The following is a 17,920-nucleotide window of genomic DNA, read 5'->3' on the forward strand; positions in this document are numbered from 1 at the left end:
CTACTGGGATTACAGATGTGAGCCACCGCACCTGGCCTCACTTTTCTTAAGCATGTATTTGAGAATGGTGGAACACTTTGCCCTGCTTTATCCACATGTGTGGTTGACATAAATTCATTGACCTCTTTTGTACCCTGGGCACTTTGCCAGGCACTGGGGATAGACTCAGGAACAACATGGTCCCATCCCACAACCATCATGCAGTTTGATGGGGATGGGGACAGCTCGGCAAGGAGACCCCAGAGGGAGTGGGGCAGGTGGCAGGCCTCCCCTGACAGGCTGCCTCCACTCTGGTATGTCCTTGATCCTCTGCTCCTGGGGAGTGCTGCAGAGGGGAGGGGTGGGGAGTGGGGCCCACGAGGGCCCGTTGCCACTGACCATTTGCTCATATATATATATGAGTGTGTGTGTGTGTGTGTGTGTATATATACATATATATACACACACGCAAACCCCGAAGGCAGTATTGGCCAGCTCTGTGATAACTAACGTACTTACGAGTCCCTTTATAAGGTCACTAAAGGAGTAGTTTTTCTTTTGCACGGTTGTCCTCATGGAGGCACAAGAGAAGAATTAACATTTCTCTAATATGAGTCAGATTATTCTATTATCCAAAAGAGAGAGTCTAGGAAGTAATTCATTAATTATTATTGAGATGGGGTCTCACTCTGTCACCCACGCTGGGGTGCAGTGGCAAGATCTTAGCTCACTACAGCCTCCATCTCCCAGGCTCAGGTTATCCTCCTACTTCAGCCCCCCGAGTAACTGGGACTACAGGTGCACACTACCGCGCCTGGCTAATTTTCTTGTATTTTTTTTAGTAGAGACAGTGTTTCACCATGTTGCCCAGGCTGGCAGAACTTCTGCACTCAGGAGATCCACCCATCTGGGCCTCCCAAAGTGCTGGGATTGCAGGCGTGAGCCACCACGCCCAGCCGTTCATTAATTAAATGAAAAAGAACACATGGAAGGTTCAGAAGGATGAAAGTTTTCTGTTTATTTGGAGTCCTGGTTTCGATTCCCCCTGTATCTACCTATTCTCAGCCTCATATTGCTCACTTGCTGTATGAAGCCTCACTTCTTGAGGTTGTCTCTTTTCCCTACATTGGTTCAGGCTGCAGAGAAAAACACCTCATGCCCTGTTTTATGCTGGCATTAGTGACCTGAAAACTTTCTAATAACCCTTATCTGCCCAGATGAGATAAGCTGAGAGCAAACACTGACTGCCAGGCCCTGGCTATTCAGAGAGGATGGACAGCAGCCACAGCACCCAGGAACTTGTTAGAGATGCAGGCCCAGGGTTCACACTCTGCATTCCAGCAAGACCCCAGGTGATTCAGTGTGTACACTAGAGCTTAAGCGCTGGGCTAGGCCGGTCCCAGCCACCTGTACTCTTCCCAAGCGTGGAGAGAAGCACCCCAGGATGCCGTGTGTTCTTGTCCATTCCCAGTTGCCCGAGGCACATGCCTGTCAGGGGGAGCAAAAGCTCCCTGCTCCCCCAACACCCACCAGTGCTCGCTGACTAGCTCATCTGCTTTCCTAAAACTCAAATATACATTTCCATAAGTGTCTGGGCCAAATTCAACATTTGTCAAAAACAGGCTTATTAGGTTATGGCTGAAATACAATGAATGATACATATTTAAGGTATACAATTTGATACGTTTTGACACGTGTCTACCAGTGAACCCATAGCCACAGTCATGATGATAAACATCCGTCAACCCACTGACGTTCTCTGTGTCATTCTCCGTGTCCCATCGAATTTTCCCTGCCATCCCTAGGCAATGACTGTCTGCCTTCTGTCATTATAGGCAAGCCTGTGTTTTCTAGAATTGTATATACACAAATTGAATCATACACTATGGCCTCTTTTTTTGTGATTTATTTTGAGATTTATCATGAGTACTTTGTGTACTGTATCAATAATTAATATCTTATTGCTGAGTAATATTCCATTGTATGAATATAACACAGTTTATATACTTGTTGATTTTTCAGAAACGGGGGGTTGTTTCTACTGTCTCACAGTTGCATAGGCCAGAGAGTTCTGGGCCGGCCTTTTCTGGTCTAAGATGTGATTTCAGGCAATGGTGGAGTTGGCATCAGACAGCTGCTCTCCACAGCGCAGTTCTCATGTGCCCCTACCATGCATCTCAGAGGAGCCTTCCTGAGAAGGCATGCCTGCTCTCCCAAAGGCTGCAGGCTGAAAGGACACACTGCTGCCTTTGGGAGCTACCATAGGTAGGAATCTCTGTCCCTTCCTGAGAGCAGACCAAGGCATGGGTCCATGAGGTGACCTGTCTGTGGCCAGGAGCTGCACAAGCCCGTCGCCTTCCTGTGCTCTCCCTCCTGTTTCTTGCAGAGTTCTTACCCGGTATTGCCAACGTCAGTGTCAGCCCTCTGATGGGCAGGAAGTACAGTGCTGGTGTCCTGCAAGAGCATAAAGCCTCCCTGGGCCCAGCCAGTCTTTTCTCGGGGAGTAGGGAGAGCAGCGGGTTTGGGGTGGTGGAGATGCAGGTTTGTATCAGTGCATCCTTGGATGACGGAGTGATTCAGGGTGAGGAATCAGTTTCTCACATGCTCCCAAGGTTGACCTTGGCCCCTCCGTGTGGCACGCAGACGCTTGTTTAGTGTCATAAACCACAGCACCCTCCTAACACTCTGGGAAATGATTTTTGTTTTGCAGGCTCTCCTAGCAGGCATGCGGAACCGTGAGAACAGCTCGCCCTGCCAAGGCAATGGCGAGCAGGCCAGCAGGGGCAGGAGCCTGGGCTCTGTGTGGCCAGGAGAGGAGGAGCCCTGCAACGATGCCACTACCCCTTCCTACAAGAAGCCTCTGTATGGCATCTCGCACAAGATCATGGAGAAGAAGAATCCTCCCTCGGGGGACCTGCTAAACGTGTACGAGCTCTTCGAGAAGGCAAACGCCAGCAACAGCCCCTCGTCGCTGCGGCTCCTGAATGAGCCACAGAAGCGGGACTCTGGCAGCACTGGGGCAGGCACTGACAGTGACCCCAACATCTACTTCCTGATCCAGAAAATGTTCTACATGCTCAACACCCTCACGTCCAACATGTCCCAGCTGCACAGCAAGGTGGACCTGCTCTCCCTGGAGGTGAGTCGCATCAAGAAGCAGGTGAGCCCCACTGAGATGGTGGCCAAATTCCAGCCGCCCCCTGAGTATCAGCTCACAGCTGCGGAGCTCAAGCAGATCGTGGACCAGAGCCTGTCCGGGGGTGACCTGGCCTGCCGCTTGCTGGTGCAGCTCTTCCCCGAGCTCTTCAGCGACGTGGACTTCTCCCGAGGCTGCAGTGCCTGCGGCTTTGCGGCCAAGCGCAAGCTGGAGTCGCTGCACCTGCAGCTCATCCGCAACTACGTGGAGGTCTACTACCCCTCGGTGAAGGACACGGCAGTGTGGCAGGCCGAGTGCCTGCCCCAGCTGAACGACTTCTTCAGCCGCTTCTGGGCCCAGCGGGAAATGGAGGACAGCCAGCCCAGTGGCCAGGTCGCCAGCTTCTTTGAGGCAGAGCAGGTGGACCCCGGCCACTTCCTGGACAACAAAGACCAGGAGGAGGCCCTGTCTCTGGACCGGAGCAGCACCATCGCCTCAGACCACGTGGTGGACACGCAGGACCTCACTGAGTTTCTGGATGAAGCCTCCTCACCAGGCGAGTTTGCCGTCTTCCTCCTCCACCGGCTCTTCCCCGAGCTTTTCGACCACCGCAAGCTGGGTGAACAGTACAGCTGCTACGGGGATGGTGGAAAGCAGGAGCTGGACCCCCAGCGGCTCCAGATCATCCGCAACTACACGGAGATCTACTTCCCCGACATGCAGGAGGAGGAGGCCTGGCTGCAGCAGTGCGCCCAGCGCATCAACGACGAGCTCGAGGGCCTAGGGCTGGACGCGGGCAGTGAAGGTGACGCCCCGCGCGATGACTGCTACGACTCCTCCAGTCTGCCCGACGACATCTCAGTGGTCAAGGTGGAGGACAGCTTCGAGGGTGAGCGGCCGGGGCGCCGCTCCAAGAAGATCTGGCTGGTGCCCATCGACTTCGACAAGTTAGAGATCCCCCAGCCCGACTTCGAGGTGCCCGGCGCCGACTGCCTGCTCAGCAAGGAGCAGCTGCGCAGCATCTACGAGAGCAGCCTGTCCATCGGCAACTTCGCCTCGCGCCTGCTGGTGCACCTGTTCCCCGAGCTCTTCACGCACGAGAACCTGCGCAAGCAGTACAACTGCAGCGGCTCCCTGGGCAAGAAGCAGCTGGACCCGTCCCGCATCAAGCTCATCCGCCACTACGTGCAGCTGCTCTACCCGCGCGCCAAAAACGACCGCGTCTGGACCCTGGAGTTCGTGGGCAAACTGGATGAGCGCTGCCGGCGCCGGGACACGGAGCAGAGGCGCTCCTACCAGCAGCAGCGCAAGGTCCACGTGCCAGGCCCCGAGTGCAGAGACCTGACCAGCTATGCAATCAACCCGGAGAGGTTCCGGGAGGAGTTTGAGGGACCCCCCCTACCCCCCGAGAGGAGCAGCAAGGACTTTTGCAAGATCCCCTTGGACGAACTGGTGGTCCCCTCGCCTGACTTCCCGGTGCCTTCTCCCTACCTGCTGTCTGACAAGGAGGTGCGTGAGATCGTGCAGCAGAGCCTCTCCGTGGGCAACTTTGCCGCCCGGCTCCTCGTCCGCCTGTTTCCCGAACTCTTCACCGCCGAGAACCTCCGGCTGCAGTACAACCATTCCGGGGCTTGCAACAAGAAGCAGTTGGACCCCACGCGACTGCGGCTCATCCGCCACTACGTGGAAGCCGTCTACCCGGTGGAGAAGATGGAGGAGGTGTGGCACTACGAATGTATCCCCAGCATCGATGAGAGGTGCCGCCGCCCCAACAGGAAAAAATGCGACATCCTCAAGAAAGCGAAGAAAGTGGAGAAGTGAAGGCCTGTGGCCTGCCCAGAGATTCGGGGTCACCAGAGGCTGAGCGATGGGCACCCTTGGGACTGAGCAATACTTGGGAGCACGCCTATGGCATCCACAGACAGGCACCTTATGTCCGTGGGGAGTGGCTTACTACATTTGCACACGTAAACACCCGCCCAGCCGCAAGAAAGAAGCCTTGAGTTTGGTCTCTTGTACTTACAACTTCTGTCCTGTGTGCCCCGGCGGGGCAGCCTGAGTGGGGAGAGCAAGCTGTGAGGGCAGGGACCAGAGGGTAGGGGCCCTCTCTCCCTGGTTGTGCCCTCCCCAGCCCCTTACAGCTTAAAATGCAAACCCAGCAACTCTCTTGCCCCTCTTCCCATATTTTACATCTTCCATTTTTACCCATTTTTTTAATTAAAAAGAAACCCTTAAAAAATAATTGGGCTCTTTGGGGGCCATTTTACTTAGAAAAAAACCTCTTTAAAAGTGCCATGTTCGTGCACAGCGGCTAATCATAGCTTCAGGTGGCATGGATACTGATTTTACTGACCTTGTCTTTTACATCTGATTTTGGAAGAGTCAGGATGCCCCTTGGATGGCAGTAGAGGGGATGGAATAGTACGAAGTCCTTTACGACCATGTGCAAGTTTTCCCTTCTGCTCTGGTGCCTGGGAAGGCTTCCGTTCAGCTTGGCCTGTGCTTCAGGCGTGTTGGTAGAATGTTGTGTCACTCTGTAGGCGAGAACACTGGATGATGATGATATGAATGTAGACAGCCGTGGAAACACGTTTGCAGTGTCTCCATCTGAGCCGTGTCCTTCCACTGCCCCCATTCCCTCTCCATACGTGGTTGCTGGTTGGAGGGAGTAGACGTGTTTCCTTGGAAAACAGTGCAGGGGCTTTTGGCTTCTTGTTAGATTTAAGGGTGGGCCTCTTTGAGCTCACCATGAACTGTTTACTTTTCTGTGTGTGTGTTTGTACAAAATCCAGGTACCAGGAGCTCTGTGGTGACTTCCCCAGACCTCAGCGTTAGCTCCTCCAGGCAGCACTACATCCTCGCTCCTCAGGGCGGGCCCAGCTCTGGGCCCCTCTTGGGGATACCAGGCATTGGAAGGACACAGGCCGTCTCAGATGGGGCACACATGTCCCTTCCCAGGGTCCACTCACAACTTTCCTCTTGGACTCTCTAGAAGGTCCTGCTGTCCTATACCTGGCTACCCCCTGCCTTGGGGGACACATGTCTTCGTTCCCTCCTGACTGGGAATGTCAGGCTCCTGCAGGCCAGCTGCATGCTCTCCAGGAGCACCAACTGGGAAGTTCCCCGACAGGTAAAATCCTTTAAAATGATCCTTTTACCTACCTAACTCTGGGGGCCAAATGCCTAAGAGGGAAAGGAAACAGTCAAATGCAAACAATACGTCATACCAGAGTCCTGGAAAATTAATTAAATCACACAGGGTAGTCGTAGAACCCCTGTGGGATGGCTTAATATTTTGCTACTTTAAAATGCAGAGATAGCTGATAAGGACTTCAGTTCCACTGGCTGTATGACATAATTTTGCCTGTGACCAGGAGCATTTTTTTTTTTTTTTTTTTTTTTTTGAGACGGAGTCTGGCTCTGTCACCCAGGCTGGAGTGCAGTGGCGCGATCTCGGCTCACTGCAAGCTCCGCCTCCCGGGTTTACGCCATTCTCCTGTCTCAGCCTCCCGAGTAGCTGGGACTACAGGCGCCCGCCACCTCGCCCGGCTAGTTTTTTGTATTTTTTAGTAGAGACGGGGTTTCACCGTGTTAGCCAGGATGGTCTCGATCTCCTGACCTCGTGATCCGCCCGTCTCGGCCTCCCAAAGTGCTGGGATTACAGGCTTGAGCCATCGCGCCCGGCCTGACCAGGAGCATTTTTTAAAATACAGAATTTTAAGCAATGTTAAGTTGCTGATCTAACTAGTAAATGTGCTCCTAAGTGTCATTTACAGATTATTTCTGTTGCGACTGCAAACAGATTTAGAAAGGCACAGGGACTGAATGACTCTCTGTCACACACAGCTACTCATGCACACACGCACTGCTTACTAAAAGCTGAAGTGAGATGAAGGGGGCCTACACGAATAACAAGTTCAACTTCTTTGTGCCTGGAAAGGAGGGACTGGAGCAGCCAGGAGACTCACTTTCCCCCCTCGCTTGGGCCCTTCTCTATGCCTTAGTCTCTCCAGCACGTGCACACAGCATGCACACACACGCACCCTACCCAAAGACAGCTGTGGCCCTCTCCCGCCGTCTCCCCCACCCACCGCTGGTTGTTGGGCGCTGGAGTGGGGAGGTCCCATGGAATTTGTTCTGGTTTCTAGGATGTAAACAAGAGGACTCCAAGCCATGAATTGCCCTGCTTTCTAGAGGGTGGAATGTTGACCCTGCAACTTTAGAAGCACAATCATTTATTAATAATTTTTTTGAAACTCCCATCTACCCGTGTTAGAGAAATCAATAGGTTCTAGGAATTAAATATGTCTCTTTGTAACCCAGAGCATGTTCAATTTTTAGAAACCATATTTCAGTGATTTTCTTAATCTATTTCATGTGTAGGGCATCTTCCCCCAGAATCTTACAGTCCCTTTCTGTGAAGAGAAGTGGACACACCTGGGAACCCTCCCCATCTCTCTGGATGTGGCCAGGAAACGCCCGCAGGTCCTTGCCCTGTCTGTATGGTGTCCTCACTTCTCCATCCATACAGATGACTCCAGTGGGCATTTTTTTATTTTAAATTTTTTACATGAAGCAATAGAAGTACAAAATACTTATTTTTTCAAAATTTAATGTGTTCCATGAAACCTGTTGGCAATCCTTTTCCTTCCCCCACCCGCCCCTTCTAAATTCTTTGGTTTTTAGTTGTTTGTATTTTGGATTTTTTTTTTTTTTCCTTGGCCTTGTATCCCAAGGACTAAAAAATTAGCACAGACACGTTTTGATGTTGAATGAACTAGTAAGTCACAGTAGGTGGTAGTCTTCCTCAGTTTCTCTAAGTTTTTAAAGAATGTATGAAGATAGTCATGAATGTATTGAGTGTTTGCATCCTGCTTCAGTTCACCTTGGCTGTGTCTACATGACAACAAATGTTCGACAGGGAATAAAGTCGTGTCTGATGTCATTTGCGCTAGCGTGCCCCTCCCCTTTCAGTGTTGGCTCCAAACCTTCCTTTCCTTTTATGTTTGTGGGGAGGGGGAACCACATCAGCAGCAATCATCAACCAACCAGCCGATGGGATCTACTTAGTGGTGAATGGATTGGCTATTTAGTTGGTAAAAGTCACTGGTCTGACCACACCACAGCATGACCACTGGGTTCATTTAGAGATGGCCTCCGTTTCCAACGTTCCCCCCAAATGTTTGCTTCTTGCCCAGTCGAGAAGGGATCTCAAGACTCCCCAGTGGAGGTCGTGAGCCCGCACCCTGCCTGGCTGTGTAGATAGACTGTACAGATATATGAAGTGGGGGTGGGGGCCGAGGGGCTGTTACTGCTGTTTGGAAATGCTTGCCTCTCGTAGATCCAGCCTTAATGTTTTTCTGACATCCTAGTAATAGCAGACCCTGCACAAAGTGGATATCAGAGTTAATACTGTGAGGAGCAAAATGATGAGAATAGTTTTACCAAAGATAATGAAATCTCGCATCATGTCTGCATTTTACCATAGATTGGAGTGCATCCTTAGGAAACTGAATGTAACAAAAACCCAGGACATTTTTGGAAATTGTATGCTCTCTAGCAACTTTGTGTGAATTTTTATACAAACACTGTTTTATGAGTTATATAAAATGTTATAAAAATAGAAAAACATGGTCTCGTAACATGTTATTTTCTTAGAGCACTGGTCTCTCTGACATGTCTTGGTCTATTTGTCTTTCTGCGTGGCCTCCTCACCCGCCTCCCGGGGAGAACGTGAATGTTCCTGGGGATTTCAGCTTCTGGGGCTTCCATACGCTAGGTGTCAGTGGTACAGCTCACAGGATTTCAGTTTGGCCACAGCTGAATGAATAAGAAATTGCCAGATAAGTCCTCCAAACCATTCCTCCACAAACCACTTCCTGGCCATGCACTGGGAGGCTCATTTGACCTTTTTTAACCTTTCCTGGTCAGGTGCCAGGCCAGTCCTGCAAAGCCAGCAGAGTTTCATTTTCATTTAACCCCCCCTCCTTTTTTTTTTTTTTTTTTTTACTTTGGATCCAATGGGTTTTAGTTCCCCCCCACCCCAGCCCTGCTAGAGTGTAGTGGTATAGTCGTGGCTCACTGCAGCCTTGACTTCCTGGGCTCAAGTGATTTTCCTGCCGTAGCCTCCTAAGTAGCTGAGACTACAGGCCCACACTACCATGCCTGGCTGGTTTTATTATGGTAGAGATGTGACGTCACCATGTTACCCAGACTGGTTTCAAACCACTGGCCTCAAGTAATCCTCCCACCTCAGCCCCCAAAAGTATTGAGATTACAGGTGTGAGCCACTGTGCCTGGCCTCATGTATTATTTGTAAAATAGGATGTATGTTTTCCCTTACCTTCTCTTCTCTTTGGCTAATTATAAATCATTAATTTTTTTTTTTTTTTTTTTTTGAGACGGAGTCTCGCTCTGCCGCCCAGGCTGGAGTGCAGTGACTGGATCTCAGCTCACTGCAAGCTCTGCCTCCCAGGTTCACGCCATTCTCCTGCCTCAGCCTCCCGAGTAGCTGGGACTACAGGCGCCCGCCACCTCGCCTGGCTAAAATCATTAATATTTTATAGTAATAATTAGACCAGGCGCGTTGGCTAATACCTGTAATCCTAACACTTTGGGAGGCCAAGGCAGGTGGATCACCTGAGGTCAGGAGTTTGAGAGCAGCCAGGCCAACATGGTGAAACGCTGTCTCTACTAAAACTATAAAAATTAGCCACATGTGGCGCATGCCTGTGATCTTAGCTACTCAGGAGGCTGAGGTGGGAGAATCGCTTGGATGCGGGAGGTGAAGTTGCAGTGAGCTGAGATCATGCCACTGCACTCCAGCCTGGGCAACAGAAACTTGTCTCAAGAAAAAAAAAAAAATTTATATATATATATATACACACACACACATATATATATACACACACACACACATATATATATACACACACACACACACACATATATATATATATACTGTCTCAAGATGTCAGAGAAACCTCTTTGGCCCAGGGATCACAAGATATAAAGTAGTTTGTGGCTCATGATTGAAACACTACAGTGAGTGTTTGCTTATTTGATAACCCTGAAATCTATACAACCAGCACATCTGTGCTGTAAGCCTTCTCAGCAGGTGTGCCTTGGTTGGGGGCTGGGCCTGAACCTCCAAATGCTAAATCCACTAGCTAGTTTAAACAAGAAGTGAGGAAAAGCTAAATTATTTGAGACTCCTCTGACTGTATCTTTGTTTTCTTCCAAAAAGAACGTTCACGGTGTTTCAGTCAGTGAGCGCACTTGTAAGATCTAGTTCTCAGAAATAAGAACTCGACACCAGATTATCATGACCACTGGAATGGTGAAATGCAGTGGATTCTAAGGAGCCTTCAGATAAATCTGGAATATCTGGGCCGGCGCGGTGGCTCATGCCTGTAATCCCAGCACTTTGGGAGGCTGAGGCGGGTGGATCACTTGAGGTCAGGGGTTTGAGACCATCCTGGCCAGCATGGTGAAACTCCATCTCTACTAAAAATACCAAAATTGGCTGAGTGTGGTGGCGGGCGCCTGTGGTCCCAGCTACTCAGGAGGCTGAGGCAGGAGAACTGCTTGCACCCGGGAGGTGGAGGTTGCAGTGAGCCAAGATCACACCACTGCACTCCAGCCTGGGCGACAGTGAGACTCCATCTCAAAGAAAAAAAAAATTGGAATATCTGGCCAGTGGTGGAGAAAGGAAAGAACAGGCATTGCTTCTGACTGGAATGGCACCAACATTCACTGAGTATATTTTATGTGCCAGACACTGCTGAGAACGGAACGTGGGCAACGTGTTACTCTTTCAAAAGCCTTGTGAGGTAAGTACCGTAATTAGGCCTTGTTAACGGGTGAGAAAGCTAGGGACACAAATGGTGTCTACATTATCTCATTTGCTTCTCATAAAAACTCATTGCTGTGGTCACTGTTATTAACTCAGTTTTGTGGTAAGGAGAGAAGTTGATTTCTTGCTCAAGTGCACACAACTGGAAAATGGCGGTGGCGGGATTTGAGCCCAAGTTGGCCTCTGATTTCCATCATACCCAAGTCACAATGCACAAGACTCAGATCCTAAAACAATTGCGAGTCAGCCGTGGTGTCTATCACTCCCATCCTCTAAGCCCCAGTTTGTCTGATCTTAGATACAGGAGGGCTGGTTTTAGAATTAAGCTCCAATGACAGAGCCTTGGGAGCTAATGAATGTAAATAATAGAAATAGGGTGGGCGCGGCGGTTCACGCCTGTCATCCCAGCACTTTAGGAGGCCTAGGTGGGTGGATCACCTGAGGTCAGGAGTCAGAGTGGAGACCAGCTTGGCCAACATGGTGAAACCCCACCTCTACTAAAAATACAAAAATTAGCTGGGCGTGGTGGCGTGTGCCTGTAGTCCTAGCTACTCAGGAGGCTGAGGCAGGAGAATCACTTGAACCCGGGAGGCAGAGGTTGCAGTGAGCCGAAATGGCGCCACTGCACTCCAGCCTGGGCGACCGAGTAAGACCTTGTCTCAAAAACTGAAACAAAATAACACAAAAAAATTATCTGGGTATGGTGGCGTGCACCTGTAATCCCAGCTACTGAGGAGGCTGAGTCAGGAGAATTGCTTGAACCCAGGAGACGGAGGTTGCAGTGAGCTGAGATCATGCCACTGCACTCCAGCCTGGGTGACAGAGCGAGACTCTGTCTCTAAATAAAATAAAATAATAGAATTAAGCTAATTCTAAATAATTACAGCAATTGTAAACTTTTTTTAATTTTTATTTTAAAGAATGTGAAAGTAACTGCTGTGGATCTGGTTCCCTAGGAGCAGAGGCTGAGACTGAGATTCTTAGGCAGGCCATTAGTTGAGGACGTGCTCTCAGGAGACTCAGGAAAGGAAGAGAACCGGGGAAGGCGAGAACCAAGATTGTGGTCTCTGATGCAGTCTAGCCACATTCTCCTCCGCAAGGAAGCCCTGCAACATGAATTGTATGGCAGAATTAGTTCTGGTTGAGGCAAAGGGGCTGGTGGGTCATTGTTCAAGGTCTTCCCTGGGAAAAGGGTAGTGTCCCTGTCCCTTTGCCTGGGACAAGGCTCCAGAGGCACCGCGGTGGTGGTTAGCAGCCAGCCCTCAGCAGCCAGGGTGTAGGTGCTCTGGTAAAGGGGTTTAGGTGGGATTCTGTCTGCATCCACTACTGCAGTGGGTCTCAGAGTTTACCTGCATCAGAATCACCAAGGAACAAGTTAAAACAGATTGCCACGAACCACCCGCAGAGATTCTGATACAGTAGGTCTGGGGTGAGGCCCAAGAATTTGCATTTCTAACAAGTTCTCAGGTGATGCTGGTGATGCTGGTCTTGGAACCACAGGGGAGGACCAAGACACTGTATGTGTCTTCCCAAAATGTGCTGTGTGTGGTAGAGAAACTGAAAGGTTAGCATTTTCCTAGGTATTAGATAGATCTGAGCTGAAATATGTGGTTTCCTGTTGTATTCAAATAAAGCTGACTGCTGCTTTAACTAAATCTTTAGTTTAGGAAACTAAATCTTAGCTTTCAGGCCGGTGGGAAGAGGCTGATTTACTAATGCTTCAGCATCAGGGCTTATGGGCACTGGCCACATACAGCACTTGACAGAACGTTTCTTCACAGGGAAGACTGTCTATTGATTTTAAGGATTAAGAATTCATTTGTGGCCGGGCGCGGTGGCGCAAGCCTGTAATCCCAGCACTTTGGGAGGCCGAGACGGGCGGATCACGAGGTCAGGAGATCGAGACCATCCTGGGTAACACAGTGAAACCCCGTCTCTACTAAAAATACAAAAACTTAGCCCGGCGAGGTGGCGGGCGCCTGTAGTCCCAGCTACTCGGGAGGCTGAGGCAGGAGAATGGCGGGAACCCGGGAGGCGGAGCTTGCAGTGAGCTGAGATCGGGCCACTGCACTCCAGCCTGGGCAACAGAGCGAGACTCCGTCTCAAAAAAAAAAAAAAAAAAAAAAAAAGGATTCATTTGTTGGCCGGGCGCGGTGGCTCACGCCTGTAATCCCAGCACTTTGGGAGGCCGAGACGGGCGGATCACAAGGTCAGGAGATCGAGACCATCCTGGCTAACACGGCGAAACCCCGTCTCTACTAAAAACACAAAAAATTAGCCGGGCGAGGTGGCGGCGCCTGTGGTCCCAGCTACTCGGGAGGCTGAGGCAGGAGAATGGTGGGAACCCGGGAGGCGGAGCTTGCAGTGAGCTGAGATCGCGCCACTGCACTCCAGCCTGGGCGACAGAGCGAGACTCCGTCTCAAAAAAAAAAAAAAAAAAGAATTCATTTGTTCTTCTAAACAGTCGTATTCCTGATGGTGAACCGTGTCCGTAATAGAGGTTGAGAGCATGTAATGCTACAGCCTGTCCTTCCAGGAGCTCCTACAGTGTGACTCCTGTGGATTCAGAAGTGACCATAGGTCATGAAATCGGAGTTCTGTTTCTAATAATAGCTCCCATTTTTGAGCATCTGTATTGGGTCAGGGATGTGCTGGGAACTTGATATATGTCATTTCATTTAATCCTTACAGAAATCCATTTTACAGATGGGGAAATGGATGCTTCCAGAGTTAAGTATCTTGGCCAAGGTCAAATAGCTGGCAGAGCTGGGGCTTCTAACGGAGGCCAGGCTGACTCCAAAGTCTGTGCTCTTCATTCCTGTGCTGCCACTTATGTAGCTGTGCCAAGTAAATCCATTTCTCTGTGTCTCTGCCTAGTGGTTCCTGTGATTTAACTTGGGGTTTTGCTGACTGTCCACTATTTCTGGGCTTCTGGATCGCCCTAGTGAGAGAGTATAACCCAGGAAACTGGCCGGGTGCAGGGGCTCACGCCTGTAATCCCAGCACTTTGGGAGGCTGAGGCAGGTGGATTACCTGAGGTCAGGAGTTCTAGACCAGCCTGGCCAACATAGTGAAACCTCATCTCTACTAAAAATACAAAAAACTAGCTGGGCATGGTGGCAGGTACTTGTAATCCCAGCTACTTGGGAGGCTGAGGCAGGAGAATCGCTTGAACCTGGGAGGTGGAGGTTGCAGTGAGCCGAGATTGTGCCATTGCACTCCAGCCTGGGCAATAAGATCGAAACTCTGTGTTAAAAAACAAAAAGTAAAAAACAATCCCCCCAAAACCAGAAAATCTTTCAATGCCACAGGAAATAGACTAAGGAATGCAGTAAGAACATCTCTGCCTCTAAGGCAGTTGAATCATTCATCAAATACATTTGGAGGACCAGCTATCTGCTGGGCAGTGATCCATAATTCTAACAAGTCCCAGCCTCGTGAGTTGATAGTTAAGAAGTTGGCCGGGCCTGGTAGCTCATGCCTGTAATCCCAGCACTTTGGGAGGCCAAGGCGGGTGGATCACCTGAGGTCAGGAGTTCGAGACCAGCCTGGCTACTTGGGAGGCAGAGGCAGGAGAATCGTTTGAACCTGGGAGGCGGAGGTAAGAGTGAGGCGAGACCAAGCCATTGCACTCAAGCCTGGGGGACAAGAGCGAGACTTCTCTCAATAAATAAATAAAGAAATAAAGCCCATTTGCGCTTGAAGAGAAGGTTCTGGTAGTAAACAGCACAAAACCTGACATCTGTTACCTGAAGCCAATTTTCAAGATGTGCAAAGATAGAACCAGACTGGGAAGCTTGGCTCCTCCTCACAGTGCAGACAGCTGAGGCCATGCAGATGGAATTGGGCTGGGCTCTGGCCTGAGGCACACCTGCAAGGACTGCAGTGTTTCCGGACTCCTGTTTCTCCAGAGACTGATATATAGTTGCTAAGTGTGCTGTGAGTACTGACAGTGGAATTCAAGAGCCCTGGTGTTTCTGGTGTAGCTTGTGCTCTTTCTGACACAGGGTATTCGACATGCCTCTCCTCCTTGGTTTTGACAAGCTGAAATCTTAACCGAGGCACAGTTCCATGCATAAAGAGGCATATCCAGGCCGGGCGCGGTGGCTCAAGCCTGTAATCCCAGCACTTTGGGAGGCCGAGGCGGGCGGATCACAAGGTCAGGAGATCGAGACCACAGTGAAACCCCGTCTCTACTAAAAATACAAAAAATTGGCCGGGCGCGGTGGCGGGCGCCTGTAGTCCCAGCTACTTAGGAGGCTGAGGCAGGAGAATGGCGGGAACCCGGGAGGCGGAGCTTGCAGTGAGCCGAGATCGCGCCACTGCACTCCAGCCTGGGCAACAGCGTGAGACTCCGTCTCAAAAAAAATAAAAAATAAAAAATAAAGAGGCATATCCTTCAGCATAGGTAAGGAAGGCCGTGGTGATGGGTACCTTCTTGTCAGGTAGTTAATACTGATTGCATTGCTTACATCCAAAGAGTTAGCCACTATCATTTCGGCCTCAGCTTTCATTTGTCTGTCTTAGAATCAAGAATTAAAGGATTTAAGCAAAATAATGGTTACAAAAACAAAAAAGCAAAAAAACAAAACAAAAAAAATTAAGGGATTTCTCCTACAATCCTAACAAAAATTCTCCATGCATTCTATGAAGAAGCGTCTAATAGTGACTCCTCTGAATGAGACTCCAGAAGTGAGTCCTTACTTGACCTCTAAACAGAAATTCTCCATTTTAGACACCTGTGGTCTGGCCTTGACTGTGGTCTTTAGGACTTCACTTCTCTGCCTTAGGGAAGGTCTCACCAACTTTAAGAATAAAGTCCCATTGGCCAGGCGTGGTGGCTCATGACTATAATCCTAGCACTTTGGGAGGCCGAAGTGGGTAGATCACCTGAGGTCAGGAGTTCCAAACCAGGCTGGCCAACATGGTGAAACCCCGTCTCTACTAAAAATACAAAAAAATTAGCCAGGCGTGGTGGCAGACATCTGTAATTGCAGCTACTCGGGGGGCTGAGGCAGGAGAATCGCTTGAACCCAGGAGGCAGAGGGTGCAGCAAGCCGAGATTGTACCATTGTATTCCAGCCGGGGCAACAGAGCAAGACTCAACCTCAAAAAAAAAAAAAAAAGAAAAGTTTATCGGGATCCATGCCTTCAGGACCATCCTACTTTTGATATTATATTTACCCAATCTGTTAGCAATAATGTTGAACAAAAAACTTTACAAAAAACAAAAAAACAAAGAAAAAAACGGCCAGCACAGCGTGTCTTTGAGAGGAATAGTAAATTTGGAAAGCCACATTCAGTTTCAGTGCCCTTCCAGAAATTTCAAGCTATAGATTGGGAGGTAGCAGCTACCAAAAGGCAGAAGCAGCGGGCTGTGAGGCTTGTGTGTATAAGAAAGATGTTATGCTGGGCTTGGTGGCTCACGCCTGCAATCCCAGCACTTTGGGAGGCTGAGGTGGGCGGATCATGAGGTCAGGAGTTCGAGATCAGCCTGACCAACATGGTTAAACCCCATCTCTACTTAAAATACAAAAAAAATAGCTGGGCATGGTGGTGGGCACCAGTAATCCCAGCTACTCGGGAGGCTGAGGCAGGAGAATCCTTTGAACCTGGGAGGCGGAGGTTGCAGTGAGCCGAGATCGCACCACTGCACTCCAGCCTGGTGACAGAGCAAGAGTCCGTCTCAAAAAAAAAAAAATAAATAAATAAGCTGGTTAACAGTTCCAGACACATGAGCCCAAACATCCCACTGCTTTGGGCTACAGAAGTTTCTCTTCACTGCCAGTTAAGGATTCTCAGGAATTCCTGGGGGACAAATAAGAGCCCAGATACAGGGTCTTTTTTTCTTTTTTTTTGAGATGGAGTCTTGCTCTTGTCGCCCAGGCTGGAGTGCAGGGGCGCGATGTCCGCTCACTGCAACCTCTGCCTCCCAGGTTTGAGCGATTCTCTCCTGCCTTAGCCTCCTGAGTAGTTGGGATTACACGTGCCTGCCACCATGCCCAGCTAATTTTTGTATTTTTAGTAGAGATGGGGTTTCACCGTGTTGGCCAGGCTGGTCTCAAATTCCTGACCTCAAGCCTCAGCTTCCCAAAGTGTTGGGATTACAGGTGTGAGCCACTGTGCCTGGGCCAGCCAGTCTTTTTGATGTGACATAATCTAACAAGTCTCTTATTGGAGGTAACCTCTCCAAGTGCCAGCAAACAGCTCCTGGGAATCTATAGCCTGGCCTATTCATCCATAGGTCCTTTCTTAGATGATGTACATTATGTGTGTGTCTACCCCACCACACCACTCTGGTAAGCCTTAATCCATTTTATGACACTTTGAGAATTAGAATTGGTTTTCTTCTCTTCATTGATAAAACAGGTATGTTTACTTTCACCCGAAAATTAAACCCTTACTGATTACCCTAAACTAGGGGTCAAAAAACTTTTTCTGTAAAGGGGTAGATAGTAAATATTTTAGACTTTGGCCAGGTACAGTGGCTCATGCCTGTAATCCCAGCACTTTAGGAAGCCAAAGTGAGACAGTCACCTGAGCCCAGGAGTTGGAGACAGCCTGAGCAACAGAGTGAGAACCCCCTTCTACAAAAATGTCTGTTTTTTTTGAGAGAGATGAAGTCTATGTTGCCCCCAGGCTGATCTCAAACTCCTGGGATTGATTCACCTGCCTTGGCCTCCCAAAATGCCGAGTTAGCAGGTGTAAGCCACTGTGCCAAGCCAAAAGGTTTTTTTTTTTTTTAAAGTAAATATTTTAGGCTTTGTGGGCCACAGGTCTCTGGCTGTGTGTGTGCATGCATGTGTGATGTAAAAACCATTCTTGGCTCAAGGGCCATAGAACACAAGTCTTTGGCTGCCTTTGTTTATGGACCCCTGCCTGCCCTAAACTAATAATTTCAAATGGGCTCTAACTAGCTGGTTTGAAATTAGCTGGAAAAACTTTATTCA

At 49.5% G+C, this 17,920-nt stretch overlaps 1 protein-coding gene across 3 annotated transcripts in view; it reads left to right on the plus strand.

Annotated features, from left to right (window-relative positions):
- BEND3 (BEN domain containing 3) overlaps positions 1–8,744 on the plus strand; it is a 48,317-nt gene extending 39,573 nt beyond the window's left edge. For all 3 annotated transcript variants that reach the window (XM_065543649.1, XM_045391302.2, XM_065543650.1), the window contains one exon: positions 2,690–8,744. In XM_065543649.1, the coding sequence (XP_065399721.1) occupies positions 2,690–4,936 (2,247 nt within the window). In that variant the 3' untranslated portion in view covers positions 4,937–8,744. The remainder of the gene's footprint in view (positions 1–2,689) is intronic.
- Positions 8,745–17,920: the final 9,176 nt, after the last annotated feature.

This window comes from Macaca fascicularis, chromosome 4, assembly GCF_037993035.2.
Source record: "Macaca fascicularis isolate 582-1 chromosome 4, T2T-MFA8v1.1".
Taxonomy (NCBI): Eukaryota; Metazoa; Chordata; class Mammalia; order Primates; family Cercopithecidae; genus Macaca; species Macaca fascicularis.